The sequence below is a fragment of the Rhamphochromis sp. 'chilingali' genome (assembly GCF_963969265.1).
Source record: "Rhamphochromis sp. 'chilingali' genome assembly, chromosome: 22".
Taxonomy (NCBI): Eukaryota; Metazoa; Chordata; class Actinopteri; order Cichliformes; family Cichlidae; genus Rhamphochromis; species Rhamphochromis sp. 'chilingali'.
This window is the reverse complement of record NC_137950.1, coordinates 4,072,216-4,089,246: the sequence shown is the minus strand read 5'-3', so window position 1 is coordinate 4,089,246 and position 17,031 is coordinate 4,072,216. Positions and strand designations below refer to the sequence as shown.

The window sequence follows — 17,031 nt, the reverse complement described above, 5'->3', positions numbered from 1 at the left end:
TAGATTTAGTCGGCAACACCAGGGAGCGGACAGATGTGAGACCATAGAACTTCGCTATTATACTTCGCATAAGGTTCATTACAAACTGTTCCACCGTATGAAACTGAAGTGTGGAACAGCTGACCCGTATGATATGCAGAACACAAAACAGTATTTACTGTCAGATGACAAGCTGTCTCTGTTGTTGACATTTATGCGTGAGCCTTTTTAATAGCACATTGCAACACTCAGGCATTAACATAACAGAGTAACATGGATTCATTAATAGTTGAATTTTCCCTGACATCAACAGAGAGCAATTACTTGTTCTGAGTTGAAGTTGCTTTGGCATCACTGTGTATAACATTAAAAAGTTTAAGGTAACAATACATTAATACAGTAATATAATCCTTCTTCTATATTACGCGTTTACATAGCAGTGGGTTTCTTTTAATGCTTTCAATTATTTTGGCTTATAATTTAAATCAAGTACTGTGAGATGTACTGCTAATACATTTATGAAAACACAAAATCTTTAAATAAAAATGAAGAGAACTGGGTCAAGTAAAATTTACAAGCAGAAGTCTGTAGGTTCAATATTTAGGAATTGTAAATAACTTGGTTGTACCAAATGGCTGTGTTCACTGCATGAACTATATTATATGTGCAGCTTGAAACAGCTGAAACAGTAACAGCTTGTTGTTCTGTCTCTGTCCTAAACCTCTTTGTAGTGTTTTGTTTGGTGATCCTGATGATGGTGGTGGTGGTCATCTATAGAAAAGAACCTCTCTGTTGCAGGCTTAGACCATATAGAAGACAGGAGTACACAGTAAGGAGTACCAACTACCACCGGGGTGGCTGTAGCTCAGGTGGTAGAGCAGATCAGCCACTGACTGGAAGGCTGGTGGTTTGATCCTTGGCTTCCCCAGGCTACATGCCAAATATCCTTGGGCAAGATACTAACCCCAAGTTGCTCTCCAATAGGAGTGTGAATGTTGGTTAGATTGCACTTAAGTATAGAAGCAAGTTCTTGTGATTGGGTGAATGAGGCATGTTGTTTACAGCGCTTTGAGTACTCTGGGAGAGTAGAGAAGGGCTATATAAGACTCAGTCCATTTACACTGCTATTAATTATTTAGCTTGTCTTATGAAATAAGACAGAGGTTATTCAATTGGGCCTTAGATTAGGGCTTAGGAGGTTAGCACTGTCTAAATTGTAGGTGTATAGACAAATAAAAATTTATCTGGTGAAGAGTGAGTAGATAACGAGTAAAACAAACTCACCACTGTGGGTCCAAATCAAGCCATTACTTCGTAATAACTTTGTTAAATCTGCCTTCTCTTGAATATCTTCCCCACCAAAACAGCAGGCATTCTTTGATTGGCATTGCCAACAATGGGCACAATGCTGCCCAGAACTTGAGAACTATTGGACCAAGGTAAGGATAGTCTGTGTGTGTCAAACCGAGCTTCCTAGAAGGCTGTTCATCATCAGGATACCAAATAACTATCACTTAGATGGACATTTCCCACCAATGTCTTTCCAAGAGCTTTTTCATAAGGAGGACAGGCAGAGACAGATCTAGAGCATGATCGGCCGGTACTTTGACCGTATAGGCTTCCATGACGAGATGAGCTGGAGATAATTAGCCTCACTTAGCATAAAGACTGGAAGTGGGGTCTAACAGCAAATCTGACCTGCTGTTGAACATCACAAAGGATTCTGTGCAGGCCAGTCAAGTTCTTCCACATCAAACCTGCTTATCCATGTCTATATGTTGGAATACAGGCACTATCCCCAAACTGTTCCCTCAAAGTTGGGAGCACGAAACTGTCCAAAGTGTCTAGGTGTGCTGAAGCATTAAGAATTCCCTTCACTGGAACTAAGGGGTCGAGGCCAGCTCCTGAAAACAACCTTACATCATATTCCCACTTCCACCAAACTTTACACAAGTACCGTTCTTTTGACAACCGCCAAACCCAGACTCATTCCCCAGACTGCAAGACAGAGAAGCGTGATTTGTCACTCCAGAGTCCAGTGGTGGCATTACAATAGGGCGTCTGACAGATGAGCAGTCATTGGATATTCACCTGTCAAACCACACTTGGAAGGACAGCTGAAGACACACAATGGCAGAGTCAATCATATGCAAGGCTCCAGAGGCCAACTTCCACGTACTGCACAGGCCTCAAGGATTATGCTCTTTGAGGAGGCTCTTCATCAAGCCACAACATGAGGGCACTTTCCATCTTTTGCAGCTGGTAGATCGACAACAGAGCCATCAGAGAAAGGAAAGGAGTTGTGGGAAGTGAGTACTTATGCTTTGAGACTGCTGATTGAGCTCTCTGATTCTCGAGTATTCTCATGATAATGACCATGACTCAAGCAGTACATTCCTTAATGATGTGAATGACTTTGTCATTGTCAGAATTGTCTATTCCTTTAACATCAGTTTCCAAATAGTAACTGTTCTGAGTTCACCAGTGACTGTTAGTTCCATTTGAGAGGAAGGTATGAATGCATGTTTGATCTTTAACTAGATCAAACATTTACCATAGAAATAAAAAACCACAGAGCATCTCAAAGATGCACTTTGAAACTTGCATGTTTTTACATATATTGAGAATGGTCCATACTGACCTGAACTTTGGGTATTCAGAAACTGTAAGACTCTTTATTAGGAGGATCATCTATACTTTAAATCCAAATACATATACAGTGCTATGCTTTAAAAAGTAAACTTCTCTGGTGCATTGTCAGAGTAAGCAGTGGATACCAAAAGGTTGATTCTGTTCATCTGGATGTAGTGTTTTCAGTGGGAGAAATGTTTCGTCACACATTGTCTCATACGACAGCATTCCAGCTCCTGTTCAGTGGACCACACATTACGCTCACTTGTTCAGAAACCTCTAAAATACAGCTGTTCCTGTTTAACTCATTTAAAAACTCAAGAGACAAACTGTTTTCCTGATTAATTCAGATTATTCACAACTGATCTGGCACAGAACATGATATTTATTTATCTGTAAAGATTTTTTTTTAAATAAAAAAATTAAGATGAAAAGTCTTTGCATTGTAAATGCCAATGTATATAAACAAAAAGAGATCTTTTATGCCCGTGTGCAGTTTAAGTACCAAGCCTTGTGTACATTGCTGTGGAGCATACACAAGATTGCATGAGTGTGTGGACAAATCTTCAGTTAGAGCCAGATAAGCCCCTTCATGTGATTAGTGAAGCACTTATGTGGTTAAAAATGAAATGTAGGATATGAAGGTGCAGAGATAAGCAAGATATGGGATAATCAATTCAAAAAATGATCATTGGGCTGTCCTCCAATGAGTGTTGAGTATGCCCAGAACACCCTACCCAGGAAGTGCCCATAACCGGGTCATAATGGCAGCTGGCTTTTATGTGAAGGAATAACGGGTCTTGGCAAATGAGTAAAACTCAGCTGCAAACAATCCCAGTACGAGCTGGAGGGCACGTAATCTGCAAAAAGTACAGATGAGATCCTGAGACCACCAAAGTGGAAGCCTTCTACCACTTGGCTACACCAGACAAAGCTCTAGGTGTGGGTGTAGTGAGTCCAACCTTAAAACTGAACAATGTTTTTTAATATAATGGAGGAAATATCTTCTTTTATAAGATTTAGAAACAAATATTAAAAGTATGAGGACAATGCATTGTTTCATTAGTTCCTGTTTTCTTACTCTCCTGTAAATTAAGTATTGAATTGTTTATATATGTTTATGACTGCACATGGGTTTGATTAGGTGGATTATGCGTAGGTGCTTGTAAGTCTGTAAATGGGCTAAAACAATAATTAATCAGAATCAGAATATTTTATTTATCCCAGAGCAAATTATTTAAGCAAGAGAGTTTACATAAGCTTACATAATAATAAGCTCAGTTATTATTGTTGTTATTGAAATCTGGGTCTTATTTTAATGTTGGAGCTGCCAAGACCACATAGAAATTTCATGGATGTAAAAAAGGAGAATATGCAGAAGACTGGTGTGACAGAAGTCAGTGCAAGAATAGGGTGAGATCTGAGTCATCTGCTGTGACTCAGATTATCTGGTTTGGTTTGGAGATGGTGAAATTAACAAAAAGACACAAATAACAAGAGCCAGAACTGAAGGTGGCAGAGTTAATAAGGCAAGGTTCACATGGTTTGGACATGTGCACAGAGAAGACAGTGGATCTACTGGCCAACAGATGTTGAATATGGAGGAGGAAGACCTCAGTAAAAGTTAATAGATGTAGTGAGGAGGACTTGCAGGGTTGGTGTGACAGAAATGGAGGCAGATGATCTACTGTGGTGACTCCTAAAGGGAGCAGCTAAAAGAAGAAAAAAAGTAAACTGGTTGTGCTAAGTTGCATTGTCCATATTTATAACAGTTTGTACAGTCTGTGTGATATAGATGCACATTTATTTTGTACATTATCATGTGTTATTATTATTATTATTATTATTATTATTATTATTATTATTATTATTATTATTATTATTAGGGATGAGTTCCTGCCCCAAGTGGAGGAGTTCAAGTATCTCGGGGTCTTGTTCGCGAGTGATGGGAGAAGGGAGCCGGAGATCGACAGACGGATTGGGGCTGCAGCTGCAGTAATGCGGACGCTGCACCGGTCCGTCGTGAAGAGGGAGCTGAGTGTAAAAGCGAAGCTCTCAATTTACCGGTCGATCTACGTCCCTACCCTCACCTATGGCCACGAGCTGTGGGTAGTGACCGAAAGAACGAGATCGCGGATACAAGCGGCAGAAATGAGCTTCCTCCGAAGGGTGGCTGGCCTCTCCCTTAGAGATAGGGTGAGAAGTTCGGCCATCCGGGAGGGGCTCAGAGTAGAGCAGCTGCTGCTCCACATCGAAAGGAGCCAGCTGAGGTGGTTCGGGCATCTGATAAGGATGCCCCCTGGGCGCCTCCTGGGTGAGGTGTTCCAGGCATGTCCCACCGGGAGGAGGCCCCGGGGCAGACCCAGGACACGCTGGAGAGATTATATCTCTCGGCTGGCCTGGGAACGCCTTGGTATTCCCCCGGATAAGCTGGAGGAGGTGGCTGGGGAGAGGGAGGTCTGGGCCTCTTTGCTTAGGCTGCTGCCCCCGCGACCCGGCCCCGGACAAAGCGGATGAAAATGGATGGATGGATGGATATTATTATTATTATTATTATTATTATTATTATTATTATTATTATTGTTGTTGTTGTTGTTGTTGTTGTTGTTGTTGTTGTTGTTATTTATATGGTTTGCCACTGGATTTAAAAATGCTTGGTGATGTCAAAGTGCCATTGAGGGAATAAATTCATCAGTTATTGAAGGACTGTGCAGGAAATGATACTGGTGGTGGGAGATCATTCTGGCTTAATTTTTTTAATTGCTTATCCAGTTATGGGGAGGGCTATTGCAGCAGACACTGAGTATGACACAGAGTACACAATAGGGCCAATTTAGTCTCACTAATTACGTCAGAGTATCCCCAAAGGGGCAGCATGCAAACTCCACACAGCAAAGCCCTGGTTAAGGTTTGAGTCTAGAAGGTTCTTGCTGTGAAATGAGGGCGCTAATGACTGCAGCATTGTGTTCACTTATTAGATTAAATCAGTAATTTAAAAAAACACCACCTGCTCTGCTAATAAAATGCTTTCCCATAAGAATGAAACCTCCCCCTCCCCCAAACAAACAAAACCATTTTCTGTAGGTCAGCAAAAGTTGGTGCATCAATGACTGGTTTACACCATGATTTGTTCAATTTGGACCATCGTGGGCTTAAATCAAAGTACATGGAGAACAGATTACTTTGCGCACAGTAGCAAAATTATTTCACAAAAAGTTACCACTCCCAAAAATACTAGCCTCCATGACCATAATCATTGTCAATCATTTAGTCTATTTGCTTCGTGCAGGCCGTTTGCTAATGTTCACTGGAGGTACTTCTTCACTAGGAGTGATATATGTTGTGGGTTGTTGTCATGTGGCCCAGACCCACTTTTCCTGAAACCTTATCATATTAAGGACATACTCCTTCAAGGACTTGAGCCTGACTTTAATGTTGTACCCCCTCAAGTTTTACCTCTCATTCATTTAATTTTCTTTTAGTCTTAAATTAAACAAACAACTTATGAAACAAAAGTAAAGCAAAACAAAACAAAACATACATAAATCAAAAACAAGAAATAAGCAAGCCCCGCCACAGTATAGTTTCTTTCATATGAAAAATACAGAATGTGTAAATTTGCAGATTCACAAGTTATGGAAAAAAACCCCCCACAAAAAACCAAAAAACCCAAAATAGCACTACAACACTATTCTATTCCTTTCAATATTTTCACCAGTGTCCCTTTCTGTTCCATCAACCTTTATTTCTTCTGCCAGTTTTGGCCCTATGTTTACGAAGAATTCATTAAAACCATTTACTATCTCTTTCATGTTATTAATACTTCTTGTCCCTTCTATAAAGTACCCAGGGTAATCATTATTCCTTGATTCATTTTTGACTGTAGCTGCCTCCACCAGTGTGTGAATGTGAGAGTGAATGAATAGTGGCATTGTAAAGCGCTTTGGATGCCTTGAAAAGCGCTATATAAATCCAATCCATTATTATTATTATTATTATTATTATACTTGTGAGGGTGCTGGGAGCATCTCCCTCACTAAGTGATGTAGGCACTCACAGTGTCTGATAGGAAGTTTTGATTTTGTTATGTTTTTGTTTTGAAGTCCGTTAACCTCTCTCTCTCCCTCCCTTGAAGTCAACTTCCTGAAGGCCTTAGTCATGGAGTGCACACATGATTATGGCCTAATGATGTTCACCTGAATGGAGTTGAACCATCTGATGAGAGCGGGGGGGGGGGCGGGGGGCAGTGGGTTGAATTTTCAGTTTGATTTGATTTAGTTAGTTGGGATATAAGATAAGATAAGATAAGATAAGATAAGATAAGATAGAACTTTATTAATCCCTCGGGTGGGTTCCTCTGGGAAATTCGACTTCCAAAAAAAGCACAGCAACAACCAAAGTTACAGTTACAGAACTGTTATATATATATACACACACACACACACACACACACACACACACACACACACACACACACACACACACATATATAAATACAGAGACAAATATAAATAAAATATACAAAGGGGATAAATAGAATAAATAGGAATAAAAAATAAAAATACAAGTGAATTGCACATTTCAAGTATTGAGTCTATTGCACTGTTGACTATTTACAAAAAGTATTGCACAAGGTATTGTACAGTGAGGTGCAGAGGCACTACAGCTTAGTTGTTCCCCCCTCCTTTGTCCTCCTGTTTCCCCTCCCTCTCCCCTCCAGAGAGGAGTTAAACAGTCTGATGGCGTGTGGGACAAAGGAGTTTTTAAGTCTGTTAGTTCTTGTCTTGGGGAGAAGCAACCTGTCACTGAACAGACTCTTCTGGTTGTTTATGGCCGTGTGCAGAGGATGCCCAGCATTGTCCATAATGTCCATCAGTTTCTTTAATGTCCTTTTCTCTGCCACTGTCACCAGAGTGTCCAGCTTCATGCCGACCACAGAGCTAGCCCTCCTGATCAGTTTCTCCAGCCTGGATGAGTCCCTCTTTGCTGTGCTGCTCCCCCAGCACACCACAGCATAGAAAAGTACTCCAGCAACCACTGACTGGTAAAACATCCTCATGCTAAGCTATTGCTTAGCTGGGGGGTGTTTTGTAATCAGATATTTGTGAGGTGTGTCAAAATAACCGCAGTATTTCACTGTATAGGTTTTTGTAGCTGGGCTGTGTGGGTGGGAAGACCTTTTACATTTTATTGGTGATGGTATGACCAGCATCTATTTAAGGAGGGGTTTGTTGAGAGGCTTGTGTGGTTATTTTTTAGATGTGTTGCTGGTGAGCATGATGGAAAACCTCTGTACCATAAAAAGAGAGAATATATTCAAAGCTTAGAAAACAATTGAAGGCTCGTGTGGTTGTTTTTTTCCATTTGGTCCCCTTCACATTGTCTTGCCACCCCTACAATACTGTTTAATACATTCCATATACCTCTTGTGTTATCTTTGTGCTCTAACCTTTTAATGTAATACTCTCTTTTACAGGATCTCATTATATTAGTTAATTTATTTTTGTAAGTTTTATACCTCCTTTCAGTTTCTATGGTTCTCTTTTTTTTATGAATTCTCGATATAGGGTATTCTTTTTTTTGCTGGCATTTTGTAGTCCTTTAGTTATCCATGGTCTTCCTACATAGTTGTGTTTCCTGCTGATTTCAATTACTGGGCAGTTTTTTTTTTATCAAGTAATGTGTTAAATGTTCTTAAAAATACTTCGTAAGCTTTATTGACTTCTGTTTGTTCATATATAATATTCCAATCTTGCTTTAAAAGTTCATTTCTAAGACAGTTTAATGTCTTCTCTGTTCTTATTCTTTTGTAAATAATCTTGTGTCCATCGTTCACTTTATAATGGCAATTATAAGATGCAAAGACAGGTAAATGGTCACTTATATCGTTGATTAACAGCCCACTTTTTATCTTTCCTTCTATTATATTTGTAAATGTATTATCTAATAGAGTTGCGCAATGAGATGTTATTCTGGTCGGTCTTGTTATCAGTGGAAATAAACCCATGCTGTACATGGAATCAATAAATTCTTCTGCACTCTTATTATGATTTGGATTCAATAAGTCAACATTAAAGTCCCCACAGATAAACATTCTTTTCTGATTTATATTTGTAAATAAGTCCTCCATATTATCCTTAAATATCTCAATCTTAGATCCTGATGTTCTGTATATACAACTGACAATTAGGTTTTTCCCTTTTTCCATACTTATTTCCACTGATAAACATTCCATCACTCCATCAATAACAGTCGTCACTGTTCCCATTCTTTCGTACTTTAGGTTTTTATCAGTGTAAAGTGCCACCCCACCTCCTTTCTTGTTGATCCTGTCTACATGAAGGAATTCATATCCATTTATTTTAAAGTCTTCTTCTTTTCCAGGAGTTATCCAGGTCACCTTGAATGGCTGTTCAAACTGTGTTATGTAGTCTTTGATGGATTGAAAGTTTGCATATAAGCTTCGACTATTAAAGTGGACCATTGTTATACCCTTTTATACCTTGATTTTCTTTTTAAGTTGCTCATTTGTATAATAATTGCATTCATTTGTCTTATTGTTAAAGAAATCACAATCAGGATCTATGTTGCTGTCATACACCAATGTCTTATTTTCAATATCTATATGAGTTGTTAGTTGAAAACTGTCAGACGTCTGAGTTGGTTGTGCAGCTTAGACGGTCCCATCATATTTAGCACTGCTTTGCATTCTGATTTAGCAGTTATATTTTTCTATATTATATTATTATATATTTTCTGTCATCTCTTTGATGACTAGAACCTTAGCCTGCACTGGTGTTCCATTTAACTTAATGAATATTTTACAGTCTGACGTCCAAGTTGACTGTATTTTCTTCTGTTTTCTTAATATTCTTGCAGACTTCTCAGTCCGGTTCTTAGAAATGCTGCGATAACTTTCTATATCCATTTCCTGCTTTGTGAGCAGCAGCAGTTTTCTTTTTGACTTGATGCTTGTCAAGTTAAAGGTCAAACCCTTGTTGGAGATTTTATACTGTATGTACACTGATAACTTGTTAACTTGATTTTATTAGTCTGAGCATTAAAAAGCTAAAGCACATCATTACACACTAGGAGGCTAAAAATATTAACCCTAAAATTAACCCGTTTTTCTGAAATTATTTTGTTATTGTGTGCAAATAGAAATAATTTATGCTTTCTAAGAAAACAAATAAACTGCTATATTTAGAAATCCTATGTTGAAAGTCCCCTTGCTTTGTTGAAAAAAGCAGTTTTAACCAAAACATGAAGTTTCATTGGATGTTTTATCCTCGTCTGTAACAGGTGAGATAGATGTGCCATCTTGTGGTTGTTTTTTTTTACTTAATTAGATATAAAAATAGAGCACCAGAAAAAAATATCAACCCTTCATTTCAAATCAGACCTCTTTGTACTTTTTAGTACTCCAGCTTCCATCAGACAGTAAACACCGTTTTGTGGAGTTTGCATAAAACTGATCCACCATACTTGAGATTGTTCCTTTCACAGTTTTGCTGAATGTAAAGCTGTGCAAATGATTCTGGGTCAGAAAAGCTTCCCTGCATTCTGCAAGTGTCCACATATAGGAGAATATTTTAGGCATACTGTTATAAACATTTTAAACATTCTCTAGCATATTAAAGAGTATGGTTGGGTAAATGAGTGTTTGTTTGATTTTATCCAATTCTAATCAACCTAGTTACATTTAAGCTATAAACAAAACCACCTACTTTCCACTTGTGACACTTCTTGGTTAATTAATTATTGGAGTAAATGCACCATTTTTCCTTTACATATTTTTCTGTCCTAATGCTGATCACACCATCACTAAGCTGGTTCTAGATTAGTGATACTAGGAATTAGGCATTGGATGAAAAGAAGTATATACAGCAAGTAAAATGAACATTGAACGTGTCACCAGATTTCCAGATGAGTATATTTGTAAATGTGCTATTGACTTGAAATTCTCAACTCATCCAATCCACACATGCAACGAAATCAAACCATAGATGTCCATAAATTAAATCATGTGTATTAATGAGAAATGACACTGGAAAAAAGTACTGATAACGCTTACTGAAATGTATTTAATACTAAAAGCGTATGTTGGTGATGACAGCTTTAAGATGCCTCCTGTATGGAGAGGTTAGTCCCATGCATTGCTCAGGCGGGATTCACTCATTTGTCCACAGTCAGGTTCTGTGGGCCCCTTTTATGAACTCTGAGCTTTAGTTCTTTTCATAGATTTTGGATTGAGGTCAGATGATTAGCTGGGTAATTCTTGCAGCTTTATTTTCTTTGTCTGAAACCACATAAGAGTTTCCTTGTCTGTTTGGGATCATTCTCTTGCTTAAATGTCCACCCTTCAGCCTTTCTTCAATTGTGCCATGGTGAAAAATGACCACACACCATGATGACACAGGTTTGTCTAAATGTTGTTCAGCAAGCTTTCAACCTGCTTTTTCTCATTAATGGAGTCTTGCATGGTGAGCATGCACACAAGCCATGGTGGTTGAGGTACTTACTGTTTTCTTTCTTTTTTTTGCAACAAAAGATCCAAAGATTTTGAAAGTACTCATTGGTTTTGCCCATCATGAAACCTTGGTAACAAGATACCTTATTAAGGCCATCACCTGGGACTGAACCAGCTGATATTAATGTGCACTAAGTGGCAGGATTGTTTTTTAATCACTGATAGATTTCAGCTGGTGTCATGACTTTTCACACCTTCCTTCCTTTTTTCTATGTTTAATACACTTTCCCTGTGTCATTTTTCCATTATTAGACATAATTTATTGACACTTATGGTTTGATTCCTTTGTATGTTTGGAGCGGATGAGCTGATACTGACGTCTGGTGAGAATTTAATGTCATTAAAACCTTTAGAAATATATTTACTTAGAAAATTGGTGGCATGTTCAATTACCTGGTGTAAGGACACTATAGTTGACCCTGTTGCACAACTATAACAATAGCAGCAGATCCCTCTGTCAGTAAACAGAAGCCTATTCACAATCAAAGAGTAAGGACAAATGCAGACAAGTCATATCTCCTATACGACTTTGTGCAATGTCTAGAAATAGATTTATTTTTTTTGCCCCTTTAAAAACTTACATGGGTACCTGTAGAGTGCTTTTCTACTCTGAAAACTCACAGCACTTAAACACAATAAGGCTCTTGACACAACTCATTCAATGTAAGACTTTCACATAGAAAACTTTAATACACTAAATATATGTATATTCAGTATGACACCAATGATGCCTCAGTTCAGTCTGATGGGAATTCCTGTGTGAACTGAGTCCAGTTTACAATCATAATTTACTCTCTTCACTTTACTTGTCATGTACTGTACATTTATTTTCATCACACTTCCTGTATCATGGACTACTGGAATGACACCATGAAATATTGGATTCATACCAGTTTTAACTCTCGTCTCAAAGACTTATACCGAATGAAACAACAGATGTCTTTCTTCATTTCTGTTTTGTAAAGAAATTGTAAAATTATTTTGTTTATAAGTCAGACTGAGAGAGTCGTGTAACTCCAGGGATCCCAGGAAAGATCTTTGAGGTCAGCAGCCATCCTCTTGAAATCCAAGTCAGGGTGAATCCTAAACAATCCTGACCAACATATGAATGAGCTCTATGTGCTCAGTTTTAGACCATGTCCACTAGCTTGAATTTACCCTCCTGCTTGACTGGAAGGACATTGATGAAAGTCTTGTAGAGGACGGCTCCTCTTGGCAGCTTGGTGATGACCTGAGTAGCCTCTGGGCTCCGTGGTGCTGGGACATAGACCTCCTTAGTGAACCTGACATAGCCATCCTCCAGAGCAAAGAGTGTCTTGTTGGTTCCCATTCCAACCTTCAGGGCAAGGAAAAAGGACCAGCAGTGAAACAAGATGAAAAGCAGTTACACCAGCTCTTCACTGTCTGCCACAGCTCACTAGGGATGGGTATTGATAAGATTTTCACGATTCCATTTTCGATTTTGTTTAACGATTCGCTTCTTTATCGATTCTTATTTTTAAAAAAGGAGAACACTAAGGTCGATTAGCTTAGAACTTTGTTTTAGATCTTCTCTTTGAACAACTTTTAACATAAATTATTCTGTAGCAATTACACAAGAATATCCAGTAATGTCCCTGCCTACAATTAAACACATTCACTTACTGAAAATCATCTGCTGTGGCAAATGGGTGCAAGGCTTTGACCACAAACTGAGTCACTGCTCGGTGACATTCGTCTATCCTGGCCTGAAAGGAGACGCTAACGGTAGACTGCAGCGAGAACTGCCAGCATCTGAGCCAGACTCTGTCTGTCTCTCTCATCATGGTCACCTAAATGCACAGTAATGGCAGGTTTTGTAATAAGGCAGATCGCGCTATCATAATATGCACTGTTGATTATTTATCTGCCGCATTAACGGGAGAGGACGTGCAAACGTTACCGCTGCTGCTGGGCTGAGATTCACGAGTCCGGAGCGGAATTAAAAACACGACATTCATTTAAGGTCATTGCGTGTTTTGTGAGCAAATGCTTTTGCATATTCATAGTGTTTCCTCCCTTAAATGAAATATCTACTTTGCAAGTTGTCCTGTTGTCATCTGTTCTCGTAAAGTATAACCAAACTTTTGTGCGTTTGAGCTGCTTAGGCGTCGTGTTTCCTGCCAGGTAAATGACGCTCCGCAACGTGGTGACGTCATTCAGGGCGACTGGAACCGATAAGGGAATCGTTTGCAAAAATGGCAAACAATTCCAAGGAATTGAAACAGTGGGAACCGGTTCTCAACAAGAACCGGGTTTCGATACCCATCCCTACAGCTCACAGTGCCACATGGAACTAACTGTTGACAGTGTGGTGTTAAGATGAAACTTTTAATTCTAGGCTGAAAGTCCATCACACCAACATTTTTGGATAGTGTGCAACTTACATGAGCTCCTGGGTGATACCGCATCAGCCTCTGTGTTGCAAGGATGTTACCAGCATGGACAAAGTTTCCTACCACACGGAAGAGGGGGAAAAATAAAAAATTAATTCCAGCCCCGACCTTTTATGCCAATTCTAGCTATTGTATACACTTCTTGCTTACGCTATGAAAAGTCAAATTCAGCAATGCCACCAGTTTTAGAAGCCATCAGTGACATGTGTCAAGTGTCTGTATTGCTGTATCACTGCATTCTTCTGAATTTCTCAGTCTGACAAATGCTGCACATATCATAATAACAAAAGCTAAACATGAAACCAATATAAACTAAACTGAATTGAGCAGACCCATTCTGGAAAAAACCCCACAAGCAAACATTAAAACTAAATGCTAATAAAAACTAATGGAAAGCACAAAAATACATTAACTGTCCCACATCCTGTTAACTTCACCTGCACATCCCAATACTGCAGGCTAGAACAGGTCCTAACTTGGAATACAAATATATGGATATAATTGTTTGCTGCTACCATCTTGTTTCTTGAAGCCATATCTTCTTCCAGGGCTCTTTCCTCCGAGGTTCTTGCTGCTGCCGCCGGCTTTCTTAGACGCAAACCTCACCGAGTCCAGCAGAGAGAGCTGACCAGGTACCAACAAACCTGAAATCAGAAAAACAAGCGCGTTCACTTGAGTTTTTTTCGCTTTAAATCCAGTTTCGGCACGTGACACTTTAAAAAAAAAAATCTATATGTAGGACATGATATTGCCCCACTATTATGCCCTGACTGTTACCTAGTGGTATGAGGTCTTCAATCAACACACAGGGTTAGCTTACAGTGAACACGATCTACATTGCATTTATTGAGACGTGTCCCACGTATCTTAAACTAGCAGAACTGAGGAGAATCAATAAACTGCATCAACAGTGACGTGCACGTTAATATTTTAAAAGAACAAATCCTATTCGCTCTTCATTTGATCTGCATCGTGACATTCAGCGCTACCTCACATGCAGACAAGTTAGGACACAGTGGTTGCCAAGTTACACTTCGACAGAAGCACTTGCGCAAACTTCAAAGCCGCTCGTGTGAGCAGTAATCTGTAATGTCCGTTTGAAAGTTTGCCGCACTCACTGAAATGTTTGATACCTGTTCTGGACTTGACCATTAACGACACCAGCGTAGCCATCTTGAGCAATGTTGCCTACGTCATTCACCCGCGTCACATCCGTTTACCTTTGCTACGTTCAAGTTCCTCAAGAAATACAGAAAAGTCCGAAATAGAGACCAAAATGCACTACTTCTTCTTCTGTTAAATGAACATATAAGTATACCTGTCCAACCTGTATTGCAGTTAAGATACGTGATTTCAGTTGACAAATAGATGCCTTTGTTTGTTTGTACATATGTTGAATAAAGGCTTGTTGGAAAAAAACAAACAAACAACTTATTCTTCTTCCTTCTGCTATTTCTGTTGGCGGTTTTCAAACAACGACGGTGCATTACCGCCACCATTTGGTATGGAGTGTGGACCGAAATTACTAAAAAAAACAAAACAAAAAAAAGAAAAACCCATGGTGTGTTAAAGAGCACAATATGGCCTGCTGAGACACTTCTTGAGCTCTTTTGAAATAAATCAACAAAGTCCAGTTTCATTTTCATGTAACCAAATTTTTGGATTAGCTGTCTTCTCTCAACCTCATATTTCCGATAATGCACTAAATCACGCTCTATGGTCTCATCTTCTCTATTGCTGTCATATTTTCCTGTATAATGCTATCCTATTAAAAATAATGTGCTGTTTAAACCTGTATGCCCAAGTCAAAGATGTGATCTTCTCTATGCTGTTCCTTCCTGTGCTTCTCCTCTCTCCTACTTTCCTTTGGATTTTGTAAAACCAACCTTCCTTTTCTTTTTTCATCCCATTGCTTTTTCCACCTCTTTTTCATTTTCTTATTATGCTGTTTATATCTGTCATGCTGACACTGAGTGACTTATTGTGGCTTTCTTTCCTGTTCTATCTGTCATTTCAGAATCAAAATCAGAGAGACTTTATTAATCCCAGAAGGCAATTGAGTTGTCATAGCAGCAAATATACAACAAAGATCAAGCGCTCATAGAAAATGAGTGTAGAAACCAATGACTGTAGAAAACACAGTCATTGTTAGAAACAGGCACGGTGGCACGGTGGTTAGCACTGTTGCCGCACAGCAAGAAGGTCCTGAGTTCAATTCCACCATCAGGCCGTGGTCTTCCTGTGTGGAGTTTGCATGTTCTCCCCGTGTTTGTGTGGGTTCCCTCTGGGTACTCCGGCTTCCTCCCACCGTCCAAAAGACATGCAGCTTGTGGGGATAGGTTAATTGGATAATCCAAATTACCACTAGGTATAAATGTGAGTGCGAATGGTTGTCTGTCCCTGTGTGTTAGCCCTGCAACAGACTGGCGACCTGTCCAGGGTGTACCCCGCCTCTCGCCCCATGACAGCTGGGATAGGCTCCAGCACCCCCCGCGACCCTGAAAAGGATAAGCGGAAGCGAATGGATGGATGGTAGAAACAGAGATTTAATTTCCTTTAATTCCATATTGTGCTGGTACCCACAAAAGTAACCCTAAGTCCCATCAAACTGACTCTGTAAAGTGTTTGATGAATCTGCATTGTATGTGAGTTTAAAATAAAAACCGCGTCCTTTTTCTTCTGACCTGATCCAGATTAAATTGAGTTGCTTTCCTACTCACCATCCAGCCAAAGCTCTGTATTCCTCTTTTCTCTATTTCCCAGCTAATCTTGGATGATCTTGTTCATGTCCCTGTAGATTTGCCCAGTAGTTGAGTGTTAGCTGCTCTCTTTGGATTTTATCCTGCTGAATTATATGCTATACACCTGTAATCTAATACCTAACTAATAGTAATATTTGACTGTCTGTTAAAAAGACAGAAAAATACAAGTACAACTGACCATTTATACTAGTTAATAGACCTTCTCTCCACATCATATGCTTTTTCTATATAAAAGAAAACTGCCAATACACCTGTGGCTTAAGGATGCTGGATCCACATCTCCCTCTTCTAAAACCACTCTGATATTTCGCCATAAATCCTTTATCCTTTATTTATATAGTATTTCATTTTTCATTCTCTCCATTATTTTGCAGACATTAGATGTTAAAGTTATTGGTCTGTAGTTTCCTGGTTTTGGTTTCCTTCCTGGTTTATGTAAACCATTGTATAACAAACCTGATCCTTTGTCTTTGCAAACGGTATATTCAAGAAATCCTTTGTGTCATTTTCTAGATCTGTAATGCCTCTACCTATTTTCCCGTCGTCACTATTGTTATTTAAACGAACTTTAGCAAAAGTTTCTACTAGCACACCTGCCTTCTCTTCATGATTCTCTGCTGCAGCTTCCTTGTCATTTTTAATGGTTCTTCTTACATTAGCCTGTGACCTTTTATGTTCAATAATATTCTGAGAATTCTGATTCCTTTTTAATATC

At 39.1% G+C, this 17,031-nt stretch overlaps 1 protein-coding gene across 2 annotated transcripts; it reads right to left on the bottom strand.

Annotated features, from left to right (window-relative positions):
- Positions 1-11,797: 11,797 nt before the first annotated feature.
- On the bottom strand, positions 11,798-14,816 carry mrpl27 (mitochondrial ribosomal protein L27). 2 transcript variants are annotated; one of them, XM_080873393.1, is made up of 4 exons: positions 14,688-14,816; positions 14,070-14,198; positions 13,546-13,613; positions 11,798-12,476 (listed from the first exon to the last, which is right to left on the bottom strand). In XM_080873393.1, the coding sequence occupies exons 1-4, from the start codon at positions 14,725-14,727 to the stop codon at positions 12,270-12,272; spliced, it is 444 nt and encodes a 147-aa protein (XP_080729519.1). In that variant the 5' UTR covers positions 14,728-14,816; the 3' UTR covers positions 11,798-12,269. The 2 variants fall into 2 exon arrangements, with proteins under 2 accessions (XP_080729519.1, XP_080729518.1); XM_080873392.1 differs by having other exon boundaries at positions 14,673-14,774.
- Between the last annotated feature and the right edge of the window lie 2,215 nt (positions 14,817-17,031).